This window comes from Scatophagus argus, chromosome 11, assembly GCF_020382885.2.
Source record: "Scatophagus argus isolate fScaArg1 chromosome 11, fScaArg1.pri, whole genome shotgun sequence".
NCBI classification, from domain to species: Eukaryota; Metazoa; Chordata; class Actinopteri; family Scatophagidae; genus Scatophagus; species Scatophagus argus.
The window spans coordinates 8,306,929-8,326,444 of record NC_058503.1 but is presented as its reverse complement, the minus strand read 5'-3'; the positions used below and the strand labels follow the sequence as shown (position 1 = coordinate 8,326,444).

Sequence of the window (19,516 nt, the reverse complement as noted above, 5' to 3'; positions counted from 1 at the left end):
TGGATATCGATGTTACATAATCACAAGTGAAAATAAAGTGAGTTTTAGATAATATATCAAATGCTTCATGGAAAAACGCTGAATTGGTCATTCCTAACTCGAGTGCGTCATCAGAGGTTGATTTCAGATGGATGAAACATTCAGCCAATACAGATGTTGCTGATGTACGATGTAGTTAAGTCGTCCACAGTCTCTGTTCGCTTATGGCGCCAAAATAATGTACCAGAAGTCTTCTCAGTGCGAACTCGCTTTTAGGTATACTTTTGATATCAGTTTGTGCACCTGGGCGCCTTCATTTCCACCTTTTATCGTGGTAACTGTTTACAGATGTATATGCCGACAAGTACCCATATGAGCGACTGAAGTGGGGCAGTGTAAAAACCCGGGACTAAACCCTAGGTGACAGTTTTTCACGTTGTAATGTTTTGCATAGCAACAGCCCCTCCCCCATCCCACTGTCAGGGATCCTGTGCAAATTACCCAGCTGGGACAAAAACGTAAACATCCCAATGCTCAAAATCATGCTGCTAAAAAACTCCAAATGCCCGTAGCTTTCTTATGGGTAGCCTATTATTACATACTCTGCTTTGCCTGTGCGGAAATAAAAGGAACTCACTGTGTTTTAATTTTCTGTGCGTCAGTGAAACAGTTAACTCTTTAGCCGGAAAGGGCGAAGTCTGCACAGCAACAAGCGCCATGATTGCGTTGCACTGTGCGTCTCAGCAGCTGGTGAGTGATTCTTTTGGTCCAGTAGTTGCATGTTACTATGCGCTTGCAAAATCTGTCACAGCCCTACTTCAATACCTTGCCAACAGGAGCAACGCTACTGCGAACCCAGTTTGTCCGTAATTTGTCGCATTGGATTGGTTAGCCGGCGATGATTTAGGGCTCAACTCAGCTAACCAGTGTCCTGCTTCTCCTCTATAATACAAAGCTGGGAGAAAATATTTTGATGCTACTGCCTGCGTCTATAAAGCTATTAACGATTCTGACTTGAATCCAGCCTGGTTTTGTAACGCGGCTGTAAGTTTCTTACGACGCCAGCTGTTTACAGAAAGACATCAAGAGCAGGATGTTATTTAACATAAGATGGGCAGACGGAGGCTTCAGCAGAGCACGTGCCAACCTTTCACGCGGGTACAGCGATGCCAGTCAGTTTCACTTTCAGGATGGGAATACTCCAGACACAGCTGGAACATGACTGCAAAATCTGTATCCTTTGCGATGCTACGGTATTTGCGTGTGTAATTTATTGCCTGTACCGCCTTGAGAGGCAGCATCCCTCTGAGTGTGGGTGCGTATTGTGTAGCCAAAAAAGTGCTGATTTAATGGGTTTTCTTTACTTGAATGAAGCACCGATTTGACGCCTGGGTAAATGTGTTTACAGGATACCATGGAGCAGTTAGAAGAGGAACTTACGTGTCCAATCTGCTGCAGTCTCTTCGAGGATCCACGGGTTTTGCTGTGCTCACACAGCTTTTGCAAGAAATGTCTGGAGGGACTTTTGGAGGGGAGCCGAGGTGCCACTTTCAGAGCACCTTTCAAATGCCCCACATGCCGCAAAGAGTCTCCCCACAACGGCGCAAACAGCCTGCAGATCAACTATTCTCTACGCGGAATAGTGGAGAAGTACAGCAAAATAAGGGTGATGCCTAAGATGTCTGTTTGTAAACAGCACTGCGGCCAGCCTCTAAATATATTTTGCGCCACTGATTTAAAACTCATCTGTGGGTTTTGCGCAACAACAGATGACCACAAAGGGCATAAATTCTGCTCCTTGGAGGAGGCATATGAACGAGAGAAGGAGGCGTTTGAAGAGCTGCTTCATGGGGTGGAGAGCTGGCAGTGCGCAGATATCCTGTCCTGCCTGGAGACACTACAAGCCAGTAAGAAAAAGGCGCTTCAGTCGGTGACCAAGGACGCAGAAAAGGTAACGGACTACTTCGACAAACTCATCGGTGCCCTCGAATGCAAAAAGAACGAGCTTCTCTCCGATTTCGAAACACTGAAGCTGGTGGTGTTGCAAGCCTACGACCCAGAGATCACCAAGCTGAGCACAGCGATTGAGGAGCACAGACGGGCGCTCAGCATCGCCGAGTCTTTCAGGAGCGTCACCGACCCCCTGTGCTTTCTGCAGCAGATGCAGGAGTTTCGGGAGAAGCTGTGGGTCCTTAAGGAGACTCTGCCACCCCGTCGGAAAGACATGGACGTCGGGTCACTTGTGTGCAATTTCGACGTTAAAAAGTGGGATTCACTGAGGCTCAGAGAAGTGGACAAGATTTCAGTCCCCCACGACAGTGGCTCCCACCGCACGCGGGGTTCACGGACAGCAGCATACATATGGATCATTTTATTTATGGGTTTGTTAGTGCCAACACTGCTCCTGCTGCCGCCGCACAACCTTGCAGCCTACATGCCCTTGCACATTGAACCATTTGTCACAGCAGTTTCCTCGCACCTTGCTCACACTGGTGTGTACCTGCGGGAAATTACTGACATGTACACAAGTTTAATGGATGCAGGTCAGGAATGTGTCTTGAATTTAATGGACTCTGCTGTCAGTTTTATTGGCAGTTGTAAGTTGTTTTAATAATTAGCTTGTGGCATCTCTGCTATGCAGTCACAGCTACAAATCGTTATTCAAGTCAGCCGTGAGGTGCGTTTAACCAGTGACAGACATGCACCTGAAAGTAAGGAAACACTTGTCTACCCAGTTTACATTGTCTTTTCTTTTTTTTCTGCCCAAACTTTAACCTCAGTGAAGCCAGAGAATCAAGTAGAATCAATCCTCAATCCAGAGGCTGTGTCTTACATTTTAATCAGATAGACACTAACCCATATTTTGTCCACGAATGTGCTATTTTCTCTATCTTAAGATATGGCAGTTTTTTTTTATATACATGTCCAAGATGATTTATAAATAAACCTGAGAAATTTAAGTTACTTCCCTGTTTGTTTTTATTTAGTGCAGCAGGCCAAGTCTGCCAAATAAGCAATAAAAGACATACACGGTGTAATCTCTGGCCTCCTCCCCGCACAGCGCGTCCGCAACACAGTGATGCTGCAACCTCTTCAAGGTTACAAACGTTGCATAACAGGGCCCGTGTGAAATATTTACCAGGCTGCAGACACACAGTGCCAGAGTAAAAAACATTGTCCTGTGGTTGTGATGTTTTCATGAAACCTAAACAACAGACAGCTGTACTCCCTTCCTCGGTGATGAAACGTGGGTTAGGGCGTATGATCGTCACCCGTGCTGGGCTCATGTGACTCAGTTCGTTGCATGACTTGTCCGGGCGAATGTCAAACCTCTGCAGGCTGTTGAGTTAAAAGTACACTGCAGACCTGTTTTCTGCTATGCATCTGAATTTGTAGAAAACTTGGTAGTAAGCTTAATTAAAATGCAGTTGTGAGGACAAACGGAAATTGCAGCACAACACTCAGTGCTATCTTTGACCTATTTATATAAAGACCACTGTTGGCGATAAGCCAGTGTTACAGGACACACCACGAATGGCGTGCTAATCACTTATGCTTTCATTTTCTTAAGCAAATAAGAAATTCAGTTTGAAAAATCAATGAATATATAAAGAAATAAGTAAAGTCCTAAGATCAGACCACAAAGTGAATCCGTGATGTCAGCGCTGACCATAATTCAGGATGTACGTCATAGTACGCATGTACATATATATAGCCTACTGTTGCCAGGCAAATTAAGATTGAAAATAAATGGATCACTCTACATTAATATTTTAATTGTCACGGCATGCAAATTTAAATATAGCCTAAAAAACGTTAACTCAATCCAAATTAAGAAAACCTACTGTGAATAACTTGTGTACAACTAAGATTTTCTGAAAAATGTATGTAACGCCAGATCGCCACTTTGTATCAAAACAGGGCCTATGGTGGGGGCAAATTAAAATAAACTTCACGTCAGCATCCAGGCCTATTCAATCAACTGAAAAAAATGACCAAATGTCCAAGTAATAAATGAGAAGTGAATCCATGGTCAAATCACAAGACTGGATGAGGTTCCACACACCCGTTCACACTGTGGGGCTGAGTGTGTGGTGAGAAGTTAAAGTTAAAACACTTATTTTATTACTCCTGTGAATAAAACACCTTTTTTGTCTCTCTATCGTTAATATTAATTTTACACAGAAGTTCATTTTCATGTGTTTTTGGAAAATGTGTTTGCGAAGCGCAAATACAGTGGAAGGGTAATTCTTCAATTGTACATGGAATTAAAACAAGCACCGCCGATATAAAAGGAGGTAAAAACGTATAAACTCACAGCAACCAAACAAGGGCAAAGCTTAAGCGCAGGTACGAGACAAAAGGGGGGAAAAAGGAATTTCAGGCCAGTCGAAGTCGTCACATCGGCTGGAAAACAGACATACTTATAGTTTTTAATTTTAATGACTGCAGATAGAAAATGGTACGAAAATGTAATAATTCCCCAAATTAATTATAATGAATTACGCTGACGTGTTTAATATTTACACACACACACACACACACACACACAGAAGATGTATTTCCCAGTCCGTTTTGCAGCCATGAATTACAAAATAATACATAATATCATAATCAAGTCCGTCCTCTTTTAAAATAAATACAATAAAACAAAGGCTCTGAGGTCGAATGGTCTAAATACAGTTCAGATGTTTATGTTTCTCTATTTGGAAAATAAATGCAGGCTCAGTGTTTCAGAAAAAAAAGCTTGAAATGCGGATAATTTTGTTTCCTATCATTTCGCATCATTTTACTTTTGCCAAAAGTCCTAACTGTAGTTTATTTATGATTATAGTTGCGAAAACCAATATGAGAATTCAGAATTACCATTAAAAAAGGCCTTCGAGGCCAAATGGAAGGCTGCTGCAACATGCGTTTGTTCAGGGGGACGGCAAAAATATCACGGGGCCTTCGTCGGTGCCACAAAGGAGCCATGGTCACCGTGAAAAATGTGACCAATAAAAGTATTAATGTCAGAAGTTTATTTCATATATAGCTATTTAATGAAAAGCGAAGTCCGGTCGTTACGACTGTGTAAACAAGTGTTTAACCAACCACCACCAGTTTCTTCTCTTCAGTTATCTGATTCCAGTCATTTTTATTTTCTCGTGTAAATTCACATAAAGCCTGTGGCGTAAAATTTTGTGAAAATCGGATATTTACCTACTGGTGAAACATTATCAAAAATATACAAAAATATGGTCGTTTATTTGGCGAGTGTGGTTGGGGATTATCGTCAGCGGGTGTGCTGGTCCTGGTAACAGAGATGTCCGCTCTACGTTTGCATCAGACGCCACTTAAAATGGAGGTTTTTAAATCGTGTTACGGGACACCACATCATTCGTTACAGCATTGCGGCGTTATTTCAGTGAACTTCTGAATGTCGCATCACATGTCTGTAGGCACAACACACAATCTAAAAAGACTGAGTAGTTTGAAGTGATAAATAGCCCAGACAATTATCAGATCAAGCCGAGCAGAAATCTAAAATATTCTAAGTTTACAAACGCATCTCGAATTTTATAAAATGAATGTGTTCTGATATTAAAAAAAAAATAAGTCTGTTGTATACAGCATACAGTATAATGATTATCATCATTATAATCCACCCCAAATCCGTCTGCGTCACGGACATCTCAGTAGCGCTGCAGCAAGGCCGTGCAGGCCCTCGTGGGTATCGTGTCTTCCTCGTGATTGGCTGAAACTACAAAAAACCATGTAAACGATTCTCAGTGTCTACGCAACATTTTTAGTCGAACTTGAATAAAAGACGAATGTCTACATGGGCAGCATTCTGTTAAACAGCAAGTTCACCATGTCAAGTTAATAACACGTTTCAGACAAAAACCAGTTTGAAATTTTATTTCTCCCAGTGTGCCGACATAACAGTGAAATGTAAAAAGACGGTGTATACACATTCTAACTATTAAAACAATATAGTGTCAGAGGCCAAGTCAAAATCTGTGTGGAAAAACAGTGTAGGCATCTCCCAAATACTCACTGTCAAGTCACTGAGTACAGTGTTTACTCCTATTGTGAGTGGTCAGCTTTGCTTCAGCAGCACGATCAATACTGGAGGCTTCAGCTAGAGTCTTAACTCCAATATTTACGTGCTGCTACAGTAAGGCGACCTGCAAATGAGAAAGTCCACCCAACTTTTTATCAGCACAAAAACAATTGTCTATTTGGCATCATCTCAGACGGAGGCAAGAGAGAGACAGTACACAAGTCAACTCTAATCACCACTGAAAAATGGGAAACAGGTTGAAGAGCTGCAAGGTGACAGCCAGGTTGTATATTCAGGCTGTACTGCGGCAGCACAGCATGGCCTGCATCTCAGTGTAACCCACAAACCATTCCGTGCTGCTACAGCATTGCCAGAACTGCAGTCATGGTCCCCTTTGCTTCACATTATTGTCATCTTCCATGTTACTTGTGCATTCTCCATCCACCAGGTCTTTAGTCCAAACCACATGTTCATAGATGGTTATCATTTATATACCTAAAGACCTTCAGATGATCAGCAGCATCATGTGGCAGAGATGTCTTTACTCCACTCCTAAAGCAGGCAAGGAGGTTCACCACCTGAAATACATAGACACAAAAAGACAGTCTCATTTAATTTTATTCTGAGGTCAGCCCGTCAAAACTGTGGTTATGCAACCAAGTGCAACATGTGGCCAGAAGTATGTAGACACCAAAATGTTACACTCGTGTAGCAGTTTTGAATATCTAATTTTAAACCTGGCTGCACAGACATGCACCAATTTAGCCACTATGTGGGGCTGGGCCTTGATGTTTGTTATCCCCCAACATCGTCTGGCTCAGTGTCAGCTCCGAATTTATTCCAAAGCTGTTGGATTGGGTTGAGGTCAAGTCTTTCTCCAGGCTGATAAATGTTCTTCCATACCAAATTTAAAGAGGGAAAAACTGCTTAATGCAAAAGATTCTGTCATGTTGAAACATGAAATGGTCTTCCCAAACTGTTTCCACAACACAGACAGCACACTGTTATCTAAAATAGGATTCCCTTTAACTAGAACCAAGGTACATAGAGACAAGGTTGTCCACACACTGGCCATGTAGTGTACAAGTAATTTTGCATCATTAATTCTGCAAACTACTTGTCCAACAGAGTTGACCATAAGAATGCATTGCATCTTACTAGAATGGCACAGCTGTTAACCATGTATATTTAAACTGCTTAGTGCTTATAGCAAACACACTTCTTTTATGTGCCCTTACTGTTGATCCTAGCAAGTTCACATTATTTGATTCCTCCCTGCCATATCGATAAAACTACAGCTCTCTTCGGTCACAGTAGCTTCACTTCTGACACTATTTGTGTTGTTAGGCTACCTCAATCAACTCCTCTCCTTTGGCTCAGGCTTCATGTGACCCCTGAACTTGGTAAACTGCCAAACTGTGGGAATATGTTGCTTTTCACTGCAACAGGAAAAAATTCATAAATACATATGGTGGAAAAAAAAATATTAAGTTTACCGTCACAGAGAAGTTCACTTTGACCCCTCTTTAAGAGCCCAAACTCACTTTCAGCCAGGCTGTTGGATGTTTAGTTCAGTCCAAGCTAAGATGACTTAAGAGAACCCTTGGTCAACAGAGGTAAAACTAATTTAACTGTTAGCAGACATCACATTACATGCAGGTGCATATACCAAGCACATTCACCATTACACAGCCGGAACTCTTTTTGGCATTTTGTCATTACACACTATGGTAGTTAGAAGAGAAAAAAAAAAAGACCAGTAAATGCAAGATGTTTCCAAAGTCAGTGAGCAATTGTGTTGAATAATCCTGATTTTTATATTGACCAAAAGTAGTTATGATTATGATTTTTGCCATAATCAGGCAGCCCTTGAATCGACAGGTGCTCCATATACACCTGAGTGTTAAGTGAGTATTTTTGTCTGAGCAATAAAGATGGCTGCTTAACAGAGGGAAAGTGCAGCATCTCATTTAGTGGTTAAGCACTCTTAGGTTTAAAAGATAATTACAGCTCCATTGTACTCAACTAAGTGTGCATCAAACAGAAACCACTGTACTTAACCTGGAAAAATTATGGAGGCACAATCTTTTATAAAGGCTGATTTCCTAGAAAACAGTTTCACCTTGGCAAAAAAAAAAGAAGCTTTTTTTAAAATTGCACTTTAACCATTTTAATGAAGCAAGAGTCATGTTACTGAAGAGACTTCGAATAAATACGAAGTTTACCCAAGTGATAAGAAATATATTGTATGTTCAAGTGTCATTTAGGAACTCACCGAAATTCTACCAGCATCAGAGGTGTTGTTCAATAGCTGATCTCACACAGTGAGGAAAGCAATTCAAGCACAGAATTAGCACAATGGAGGAATCAAGAATTTTAAGCAGCATAAAACTCCTCCAGTTACAGCAGTGTCAACTTTTCTAGAAAGATGTTTTAAGCTATGACAGTTAACATCAACAATATATTTGAAACTTAAAACAAAATCTCTTTAAAGGAAGCCTAGTTTGTAAGCCAAGGTGTAATAAGATTTATCTGCATCGCAATCCTGTAGGAGACTGGGTCCAACAGATATGTTGCCACTAGAGGTCTCAATGGACCTGCAATTATGACCTTGGTCTGAAGTGGACCTGAATCAAATATGAATAAACCTAATAAGAACTCTAACATACTTCTCTTCTACAGACACTGACAAGACATACAGTCCTCTCTCTTTCTCTCCCCCCCCCCCACACTCACTCACACACTCACACTCACTCAGTGCGGCTCAGAGACAAGAGAGAAGATCCCTAATAAAAATAACCATTTCATTAATATGCCTGAGAAAGATACCAATGAACATATGTGACTTTTATACTTCTGTCAAAGTTACATTTTGTCATGTGATAAAGAAGTGGTAACTGGGGATAATTAAAAAAAAAAAAAAAAAAAAAAAATGAGGGTCAGCTGCACAAAACATATGGCTTTCATCAGTAACACTGTCAGGCAATTAAACCAGGAAGGTAAACTGGAAAAATATATCTGAATGTGGTGGTTTCTTGCCTCTGAAAAGAAGCATTTTGAAATCTGACTTTCAAACACTTGATGTCTGTGTCCTACAAACATCATCAATCAGGTTCGAAATCATTCTTGTTCTTACATTACCATGCAACAATGACATAACACACACTATAAAGAAGAACCACAAATTGTTCACTGTGATATATTGCACAACTCAAGCATCAGCTGACTGAAAGATCAGAAGTTATTATAAAACCCTTTGGTATGCTGTAGAAAAATGGTAGACAGTTACACAAACTGTGTAACTTGCTAAAATAAATATTTCATTAACTTTGTGTGTTAATCAGCTCTACTGTTTGGCAAGGGCCGTCATTGATATGCTATCTCATGTTAATTAATTCAATGTGTAATCAATGACACTAAAATACATGTTTTCTTTTTCATAATTGCTAAGGTGCCTACTGTGTACTTTCATAGTAACTTAGAATATAGGATTTGACTCATTTCTATCTTGAAAAAGGCAAAAATTACCCGTGATAGATATGTCAAAGTACAACAATGTTGTGTTTAGTCAGACACACCTGACAGTTGCAGGGTGGTGAGAAGACAGTGACTACTGATGAGTGTAAGTGTCTAGGGGTCTTTTTTTTTTCTTTTTTAAAAATTGGTGTGCAGGAGCCTGGTATTTTTAAAGCACATGTAACATTTATTTCTCAATATAAAAACTCGCAACACTAGTATAGAAAAACCTGTTACAAGGGAAGAGTTAATAAACTCTCACTTTACATTTAGTACCAATTTTACAATTGGTTTATTGGTTTGGATTAACAAAAAGCCAACTAATTACCCTAAAGGAATTTGGTACAGACACCACAAGTTGTACTGCAGTTAATTTACAACTTAGCATCGAGGTGTATAATTGTTAGGTCTGTGGGGCATGACAAAATATCCTTGTATTAGACCTCGGGTAATAAAGTCCACATCCCCTGCCAAAAAAAGTGGGTGTAATGTCAACTACTGGCTGTAGTGCCTGATAAAATTATGCGAACAGCAAAAAAAAAGAAAGAAAAGAAAAAATTTTTAAGTATATATCAACAGTTTGTTAAATAAAAGTGCCACACATTTACAGATTTCAGGTCTTGCAGGATTTGCACATTTTTAGAACTTTGTATACTGGATCACGTGTTTTAGCTGTGCCAACAAATTAAAAGAAAAACAAAAAAAAATCCAGAAAATATTAATGGGCTCTGGAAAGGAAAAGAATTTAAAGAATAATTATTAACTCAATAAAAAAACAGAAAAGGTTCAAGTCATTAATCAGTAATTAAAAAAAATGTTTTTTGCAGTCCTAACTGTAAGCTGAGGCAGCTGATGGACTTTCCTGCTGATAACACATGATATGCCCCTGCTTCCAAAACTTTACATATGCAGTATGCTGTATCTACATGATGCAAAGTGGGGAAAACATGAAATCTACAAAGTACAAGAACTAGGAATCGTATGTGGAAAATTTGCACAATCATTTCCTTATCTTCTATGTCATATGTACAGGCCATTCATTGGCTCATTTAAGAAGAGAAAGAGACTGCTAAGAGAGGGAGTAGTAGTAGAGCACAGTATGAATTAAACTCAAGTAGAAGTCATAAAACAATTATTTTTAACCTGTCCATCCCTAAAATTAATTAACATAAATGCACAAAGGAAATAATCAGGTAAGCTATGTATTTTTCTTTTCAGCTGATAATTTCTTTAACAGTCCAGGTGGATTTGTTCCTATCAATGACTCTAACCTCTCCCATCTTTCTTCCTCTCCTTTAAGGAAGCATGCCCAGACATGTCACCTTCACTGCTGAGCCTTTTTAACCCATTCCTTCGACATTTGCTCCTCACACAATGGCCTGAAAGAGTCACCTGACCCCAAGGTTGAAGGTCAAGTAACCTCCTACACCCCATCGAGTACAGGGACATCGACATGACAACTCATCACCTCCCTAAAAGTGGCCTGGGCCGGCCTCCTCTGGTCTGTGTTACACCGTCTTCTGCCTGTATAAGCACAGACTAAAGGGAGATCTCCAATGACAGGCTGTGTATTCAAGAAGAAGGGGAGAAAAGGGAAAAAAAAAATCACATATATCCACAGGAAAGACCTATGCAAATGTGCCTTTCTCATTACCATCTCTAGCTATTGAGACATAAAAGAAAATTTGTCAAAATTTATACATTACTGATTAATACTATTTTCAGAATACCCCCCCCTCCAGAATACAATGAATGCAGAAGGCACACAGTTTTTCTTTTTACTTTGCCATGCAAGACTACATATATTTACCTACTACACCAAGTAGAGGCAAGACAGTATGTCCATGTGACAAAACTCAATAAGGTGTGATAAAATCAGCTACTCGGTCAACATGTACACACCATGAGATCTCAACAAGAGTACAAGGACATACAAAACATTTATTCTTAGTAGCAAAACAACCAATTGTCATGACATATCAATAAGGATGGGGGGTGGGGGATTAAATATCCCCTTTAATCAAATATACCTTCGCTGGGTGTCTAAGTCCGAAAGCAACCCAGGAAGTGGTGAGCTATTTTATTGTTCATTGCAGACCAGGGATGCAACCAATAAAGACCTGCTCTGTTCCATACAAACACCAGTACTGTAGTGGTATGTGTTAATCCTAGAAAAACCTGTTACATTAACTCATCCAGCAAAACTTGTCCAGCATAGCACAGGCAGAGTGGCTGGGATTCCCTGGAAGCTACTGCCATATCTTGTTAAATAAATTACAAAATACTCCAGAAACATGTGTAAACACATACCTAGGATCGACAGGAGTAAAAACCTATTTTACAGAAAAACACGAGCAGATATGTGAGTGACTGAGTCATTCTTGCACACCACAGGTATACACCAGCTCCTGCATTACTGTCAGGTGTGTGTGTGACAGCCTGACTTTTCAGACTTCAGGTACCCAGTATCTGTACTAATGAATAAAATAATCTGAAACACTGAATTGAGAATTCAGCTTTGATTTTGATAAATAACATGAACTGTATTATGTAACCAATGTCTGTAACTGGTTTTGTGAAAGCATAACACTCATCTAACATGTAAACTTTAATATGATTCACTCTTTCATTGAACTGTTTTGAAATAATGTGTGGGTCTCACAACAGGACAGTGCATGTCTTTAAAGGGCTAATAATAGTTAAAGAAATTTTAAGCACTTCTAATGAAAAGTGTGAACCACATTATATGGCTCCATCATAACCAACAGCAGTGTCTGTCATCTAAACACACCAGTCTATCCACAATGTGTCTGGTGAAATATTTAATCTGAACACACAACTGCTGTACCAGCCACTACTGTATAAACAATGCATTTTAACTCAGTATTATTCATTCCTCAACGAATTCATTTCTGATCTGTCTGGTCATTTACTACTTCATTTGAACTATCTCAAGCTTCCTCCTACCGCCACGAAAGCCAGAGCAGCAATAAACAGGATGCGGACAAAGCAGTACACTGTGATGCAATTTGTAAAGTACGACCTGAGGACTCGATTACACTTGACCAATAGCATAAAACTATTTTTTAAAAATGGCACTGCTACAACCACCTAAACAAATGATAACTACCACAACCTTTTTCAAAAGGGGTGAGAAAGAAAAAAATTCGAGGTAATCACTACTTACAGAACCACCAGCAAGACTGAACTTAGGATCCTAGTGTGTATGTTGTACGTATGCATACATAAGCCAGAAGGGAAAAAGAGGAAGCAAAGCTAAAGTGTGAGAGCTGAATGGCACACCCATATACTCATGCACCAATTACACAAACAAACTATACTTGGTTTTTCTGTGCAAAAATCCAACTCAAATGTCTAGGTGGAATTGAGATACACAATTCAGTGTAAAAAAAATATGTTACACAATACAAACAAAAATTTTCCTACTAAAAATTGGGCCTTTCAAGGAAGTTTTGTTTTTAATACTATTCATGAGTCCATATGTTACCACAAATTTAAAAATAAATAAATAAAAGGGTATTGTGGCTCTTGAGTATGTTAGCGCTCAAATCCAATTGCATGTAAATACAGGCATTAATAATCTCTTTGATGATTTCACCACATTCCTTGCCAAGCTTGACCTAGCCAGGACTTACAACTGTTTAGTGCAGTTCCAATTACACACCAGCACACCAACATTACAGCAGTAAATTCAAAATTGGGTATGCTGACATTTCTGGTGAAAATTGACCAAATTGGCTGTTTGAAGCAAACTTTTAAAGCTGCTGACCACATTGCTGGTCACACTGTGTGAAAATATCTGGTCTCTCTGCATCAAAACACACTGTCTGACTAGGAGCAGTGGGTGAGGTGTTACCTGCTCACCAAGTTAGGGCAACTAACAGAAATGCACAAACCATCCACCATTATTTTAGGGTCACATAAACATTTCCTATTTAACTGCTTACAAGTTAATACTGTGGACTAATCTAGCACCCTCAGGTGAAAAAAAGGCTGGTGCAGCAGAAATGAAAACACTGTGTGTGTAGTCAGAGAAGGCATACTCGTGTTATGTCAGATCTCACTGCCGGTGCTGTTGCAGGTTATCATATTACTACCTAAAATTTAATTACCGAGCAGAGAATTCACCAGCATTGACACAGCTGATGTATTCTTTCTAAACAGACTATCAAGTCCATAAGTACTTCTGTCACCACACAACACAACAAGAAAGGGGGGTTGCAACTTTCTGATTGCAGCTGCAGAGGCTCAAAAGATCAGAGATCTTTTGAAAATGTATTAACATTAACATGCTGCTAATTGGGCCACCTAAATACATCAATGTTCACAGCAGATGATCTTACTTTGGCAGGCCATAAAATTCCACTAACTTCTTCGACGGAAAGAAAGCGTGGTGTGGAGTATACACAAATCATTACAGCAGCAGCTAACAATTATTTTAAAATGTCAATGCCACCTCTATAAGCTCTTCTTGGGCTTTCACCATTTTATTGAAACAGGTGCAAAGTCTTACGCACTACAGTGATGCAGCACCTACTTTATGCAAAAATCAAAGCAAATGCAAAACATATGCTTGTAAGAAGCATGCAAGGACTTGACACTCTCATATGCTGCCAGTGTTATCGTCCTTAACTTTAGCCTAATACATCATGCAAAATACATCAGACACTAATTTTCACAAAAGATCACATCCAAACTTAAGGTTTACACAGACTAACTACTATTTAAACTATCACAGAACAGAAATTGTGTTTGCAAGAGAAATGGCTGATGTATATAAAATAACTTGACAGCTTCTGTTTAATGCTGCTGAGGCATAGACCTGAAACCAAGGCCAGCTTCTGGAAAATAACCAACCAGACCCGTGAAAACCTGTTCCATCACTGCAAATTTGAATACTATAAAGTTTGTGCTGAGTGTTGCAGAAAGAAGGAAGAGAAGGGTGGGGGTTCTCTGCAGCCTGGCTACAACACATGTGAGCAAGTACAAGAAGAGAGGCACAGTTTCACCAGGAAATGGGGGTGGGAGCCCATTTTGCCGGAGGGGTCTGAGAAGACAGAATGATGAGTCACAGAATGTCATGCTAACAGTCTGATACAGCACAACAGTGCTCTACAAAGAGAGTGAAATGGCAAATACCAGAAACCAAAAGGAAGACACAGACCTGTAGCATTTTAAGGTGATTAACTGTAAGCAAAACATGAATAAAAATACACGTGCTAATGTGACAACTGTACACATGGACAGCATCAACAGTACTTAAATCCCTCATCAAAAGAATATGGGCAAAATATTTACACCAGTTTCACCTGTGTAAGCACACCAGATAGACATTCTAAAACTAGGCAACCAGTGTGTAAAAGTTTATATATTACTAAGATTCCTGATCACAAAATTTCTTTTTGACAGAGAGCTACCACCTCCTTTCTAGACATTAGAGCTAACAAATTCAAATCTGTAGTCTTTGTGAATCAAACATATCACCAATAAGCACACACTTTGCAGTTGATATCATAAAACTGATTACAAAAGATTGCTTCCATCAATTAAACTGGATGAAATTGGATTTTAATGATCACTAATGCTACCTCAACTGAAATATTAAGTACTGTTTTAAATGTGTTTTTTATCCTTTTTGTTTTTACATTTTAACAAATAGATTAACAATGTGAATCCACAGTTTCAATTTGTTTTTGTGCCTACACTTTAACAGTCAAGCATTCATCAATATTTTAATGCATCTACAGTATTAGAGCAATTTGACTTAAATCACAGACCTTTACACAGACAATTTCACATTTTAGCACAGAATAAACATGGGTATGCTTAGTTTGTCAATATTTTTGAGTGTAAAAAACAGCTAAACAGCTGTTTTATACAGTAAATTAATTTATTATTAAGTTCTCAATAAACAGCAGGGATTTTTCTTAATCATTTTAACATGTGTGTCATATTTGAGCATGATAATTAACACAGATGCACAGAGTAAAATAGAAATTTAAGTTAATAAAAATTGCCAATCCACTTTGAATACACCAAGTGGTGTACAATAAATAGCAACAAATGTATTTATTTCTAAAGCTAAAAATCTAATTCCTGCTACATTTTGAAGTTTAGCATACTATATACTGTGTTTCATACAACCACAAATAAAAGTTTTGTCAGTCAGACGCATCAGATCTTGTAGCACAATAATTTCCTTGTCCTCCTCCTTGCTCTGCTATGTGACTGTGAAAGGTCTTTCCCTCATATCATGTTAGCTAATTTCCCACAAACTAAATGCCCTCAAAAATAAATAAACAAAATCCTACTATCAGGTGGGCAGTTTCATCGTGAAAATGCTGTCCCTCTTGTACCACAATTATCATACTAAGGATACAGTCTGTAATTTCAGTGAAGAAAACTATGCCCAGTCATGTAGGTCATGTAGATCTAATTGAAGAGGAAGCACAACTTCTAAACTCACTGCTGCAAAGTATGTACATCAAAATAAAAATCCTGGATAAATACTATTAGTAAGCTCATTGTCAGTTATGATGGGCCATAGGGAAAAAGGGACTGCAGGAAAAAAAGACAGGTCTGTCTCACTTTCTCAATTCCGTTAATTTGAATTAGATTTTTATTTTTATAATTTAAACGTGATATTTGACAATCTGGACACCTATTTGTTTAAATAAATGCAACACTGTAAAAGATAGGAAGGCCTCACATTATGTAACACATTAAACCGATTTCTACTTAGAAGGAAGTATAAGGGGCGGGTTCAGAAGCACAATTATATGGAGCCTCTCTTTTAGTCTCTTATGCTTTATTAGTCAAGTAGACATGTTCATTATGAGAAGCACAAGGCAGCAAAAAATACCACACATATAACCTCTCCAGTAATAAATGACTAGGTCCGTTCTGTCACTCTTTACTAAACCGATTAGACCACGCAGTTTTCCCACTTCAATGTACTTGAATATAATCAGGGTCCAGGGCACACAGAAAGAAGAGCGAGGCTAGTAGGGGCAAAAAAGGCAAAAAGGGACAAAAAGCATTCACTGAAAACCCTTCATCAAACTACGACTGACTAAAAGAAACCAACATTACAGCGGGCCACGAGCAGCACTGCAACCAACAATACAATTCTTATTTTTTAATTACTAACGTTAATATTGATTCAACTTTACCACATCATTAGTGGTTATGACAGCCATTCGTCTAACGTTTAACAGACCTGTTAAAGTTGAACCATCAAAAGTTGCGACCTAAAACGCTGTCACTTGACTGTGGAATAAACTGAACACCTAACGCTTAACGTAAGATATTCAACCTGATACATATGAACCAAGTACTAAGTGTTAGATAAAACTACGTTAATTACGGGGTATTGGTCATTAGAATTACGTTAATACAAGAGCTGCCCTGGTAACGTTAGCCTGCCAACACGCTAAAACACTACAAGACACAGCTAGGAAAATAAAACAAACTCCATTATTATTAAGGGCATCACTGAGTGTAAGGTCAAACAGCGATATAATGACAAACTTACCAGGTGCTTTCTGTCTAACAATCCAAAAAACGTCTGCAACAACACGTATGCCATTTACCAGCTCGAACAAAGGGTCTGTCTTAGTTAACAAGCTTGGTAAAATTAAGTTACCACAAAAGGCACTGTGTCTGTCCCGGTCTCTCGTATTGATTTTTTCCCTCCGAAGCCAGTGAAGGTGCCGTGTGCATTTGTTGACACTGCCGACTGTGCTTCTCCTCTGTTCGAGCCTGGCTGCTTTTGCACCTCCCGCTCAAAACTGGGTTCCAATGCCAAAAAATAGTCCATTATAGCTTAACTTTGATTTATAACCGATAAGTTTAAGTGTCTCCTTCATAAAAATAATTTTCCATCTATTCGGGATTTTTTTTTTTTCAAATACATCCCCCTCCCCTCCTGGATAAAACGGACCACTGGATGAGCACATATTTTTTTTTACCGTTACAGCGCAGCAAAGTCAGAAATCACTGTGTGTGTGCTAGCAGGCTAAGCTAGCAGGCTAGCTGCTAGGAGTAGTTGAAGCTGGCAAAGCTGGCCAAATGGCTAACGTCTCCCCGCCACGGTCGGTCTCTCCTCTTTTCCACGCATTCCTCTCCATAAGTCCGTTTATATTGTCCGATTAAAATCTATTTAAATACTTTGTGGCTTCAATTACCTGCGTTCCCATTGGAAGTACGTGATGCCCCTCTCTAAAAGCGCAGTTTATTTTTGAGCGCTTCGTTTCACGCCCGTCTCGGCGACAGCTTTCTATGTTCGCAGCATCCTCTCTCCGCAGCTGCTGAGGCAATCGCTGTTCACTCGAAAATGGCGCCGAAAGATACACTCCTCATTCAAATTCGATAGAGCCTCCCATTCTCCCTATTGGCTGAGTGCGGAGTGGACTCCGCGCATCTGATTGGACGCTGAAAATGCACTCTCGAATGATCAGCAGCCCACGCAGCGTTCAGCAGAGAGGGACAAATTAACTCTTTAGGTCCCTCAACGTCGTTTACAGCGATAAGCAAAGCTAAAACCTTTACGCTCAAACTTGTTAAAAATGATTTTTGATATGAAATGAATGTCACAATCCCTATTAATGACTCTGTACCATTAATAACACCATGCAGCTTTTATAAGTGACAAAATCTGTATTGACACAAGAGGAGACAGAGCGATCAAAAGTGCAGTAAAGTCAATGGCATTATTAGGCACCACAGGCACACTATATTTGACCAAAAATGAATATTCTATATGCTACATTTAAGAAGTGGAGTAGTTGCATGAGAGTACTTGCATTAATGTTGTACCAAATATCCGTTATCAAGTTTCTTACCACTGGTGAATATAAATGACTAAATTTTGTATTGAAAGCTCCATAGCTTGGCTGCAGGCATGATAACAATCTGTGGTACCATACCAACTGAGCAAATTTCACTCCATTTTGATCCACAGTAAAACTACAATTGGCCTTGTTATTAAAACACAATTCAGTTGAGTCAGATTAAAATGTGTCAGCTGTCTGATATTGCCCTTTAACCCACTGAATATCAGTTGGTATCAGGGGCATCCTATCAGAATCAGAATTCAGTGGCGGAAAGTAACTAAATACATTTACTAAAATATTTACCTTAGGTATAATGTTAACATACTTGTTCTTTACTTGAGCATTTCTATTTTGCTACTGTATTCTCTAGTAGTTGCATTTCAGATGCAAATATAGTGCTTTTACTCAGTTACATTTACTTACTATTACTATTTAGTTACTTTTCAGATTAAGATTTAACATAAGAAAAACATAACATAACCTTATAAAATATAATATATTGTTAAAGACTATCCCAGTGGTTGCCAGTCTTTCTGGCTTGTGACCTCTCACAGTCTGTTTGGGGCCCCTTTTCATGTTTCAAATATCTATGAGTTGTTATTAGTTCCACCAAAGAGACATTTCCCCTAAAAACTTCTCACATTGTTTCATTCAACCATGGCAGATTATCCTTTTAAATTATCTGTAGTTTCTTCTGCCTCTCTCTCTCTCATTAATCACCTCCTGATTTATTGTGTAACCATTAGGATGGGCCTGGCCCCCAGATTAGGAACCACTGGACATAAATACAGAACAGTATATAAAGTAGTTACCAGTTACAACAGTCAGATTTTACTTACACACTGGTGCATCTGTATTAACAGTTTAATATTGTATGATAATCATAAAACAGGGTTAGTTTTCTATGGACCCAGTACTGTTACTTTGATGCTCTGAGTACAATTTGCTCATGATAATGTATTTTTACTTGACTAGGGATTTGACTGTAGGGCTTGTACTTGTGGAAGTATTTTCACATTATTGTACTAGTACACTTTACTTAAGTAAAGGATCTCAGTACTTCTCCTTGCACTGCATCCTATGATTTACAGTTCCATACAGCCTACAGGTATTTATAGCC

General features: G+C 39.1%; 1 protein-coding gene and 1 long non-coding RNA gene across 4 annotated transcripts; one reads left to right on the top strand and one right to left on the bottom strand.

The window, feature by feature from the left end:
- Positions 1-489: 489 nt before the first annotated feature.
- trim13 (tripartite motif containing 13) lies at positions 490-2,939 on the top strand. Of its 3 annotated transcripts, none has more exons than XM_046404115.1 (2): positions 490-729; positions 1,388-2,939. In XM_046404115.1, exons 1-2 carry the CDS (start codon positions 559-561, stop codon positions 2,588-2,590), a joined length of 1,374 nt encoding a protein of 457 aa, XP_046260071.1. In that variant the 5' UTR covers positions 490-558; the 3' UTR covers positions 2,591-2,939. The 3 variants fall into 3 exon arrangements, with proteins under 3 accessions (XP_046260071.1, XP_046260072.1, XP_046260073.1); XM_046404116.1 differs by lacking the exon at positions 490-729 and adding an exon at positions 738-1,232; XM_046404117.1 differs by lacking the exon at positions 490-729 and adding an exon at positions 738-1,294.
- Positions 2,940-5,865: 2,926 nt separating this feature from the next.
- LOC124067061 lies at positions 5,866-18,649 on the bottom strand. The gene is made up of 2 exons (XR_006844692.1): positions 17,749-18,649; positions 5,866-6,603 (listed from the first exon to the last, which is right to left on the bottom strand). It is a non-coding gene; the product is annotated as an uncharacterized LOC124067061 (long non-coding RNA).
- Between the last annotated feature and the right edge of the window lie 867 nt (positions 18,650-19,516).

What these genes read in the sequence shown, in the direction of transcription:
- trim13 (XM_046404115.1), top strand. Translation starts at nt 559, where the DNA reads ATGGGTAGCCTATTATTACATACTCTGCTTTGCCTGTGCGGAAATAAA. An exon ending in ACTGTGCGTCTCAGCAGCTG is followed by an intron (nt 730 to 1,387) that starts GTGAGTGATTCT and finishes ATGTGTTTACAG; the next exon opens with GATACCATGGAGCAGTTAGA.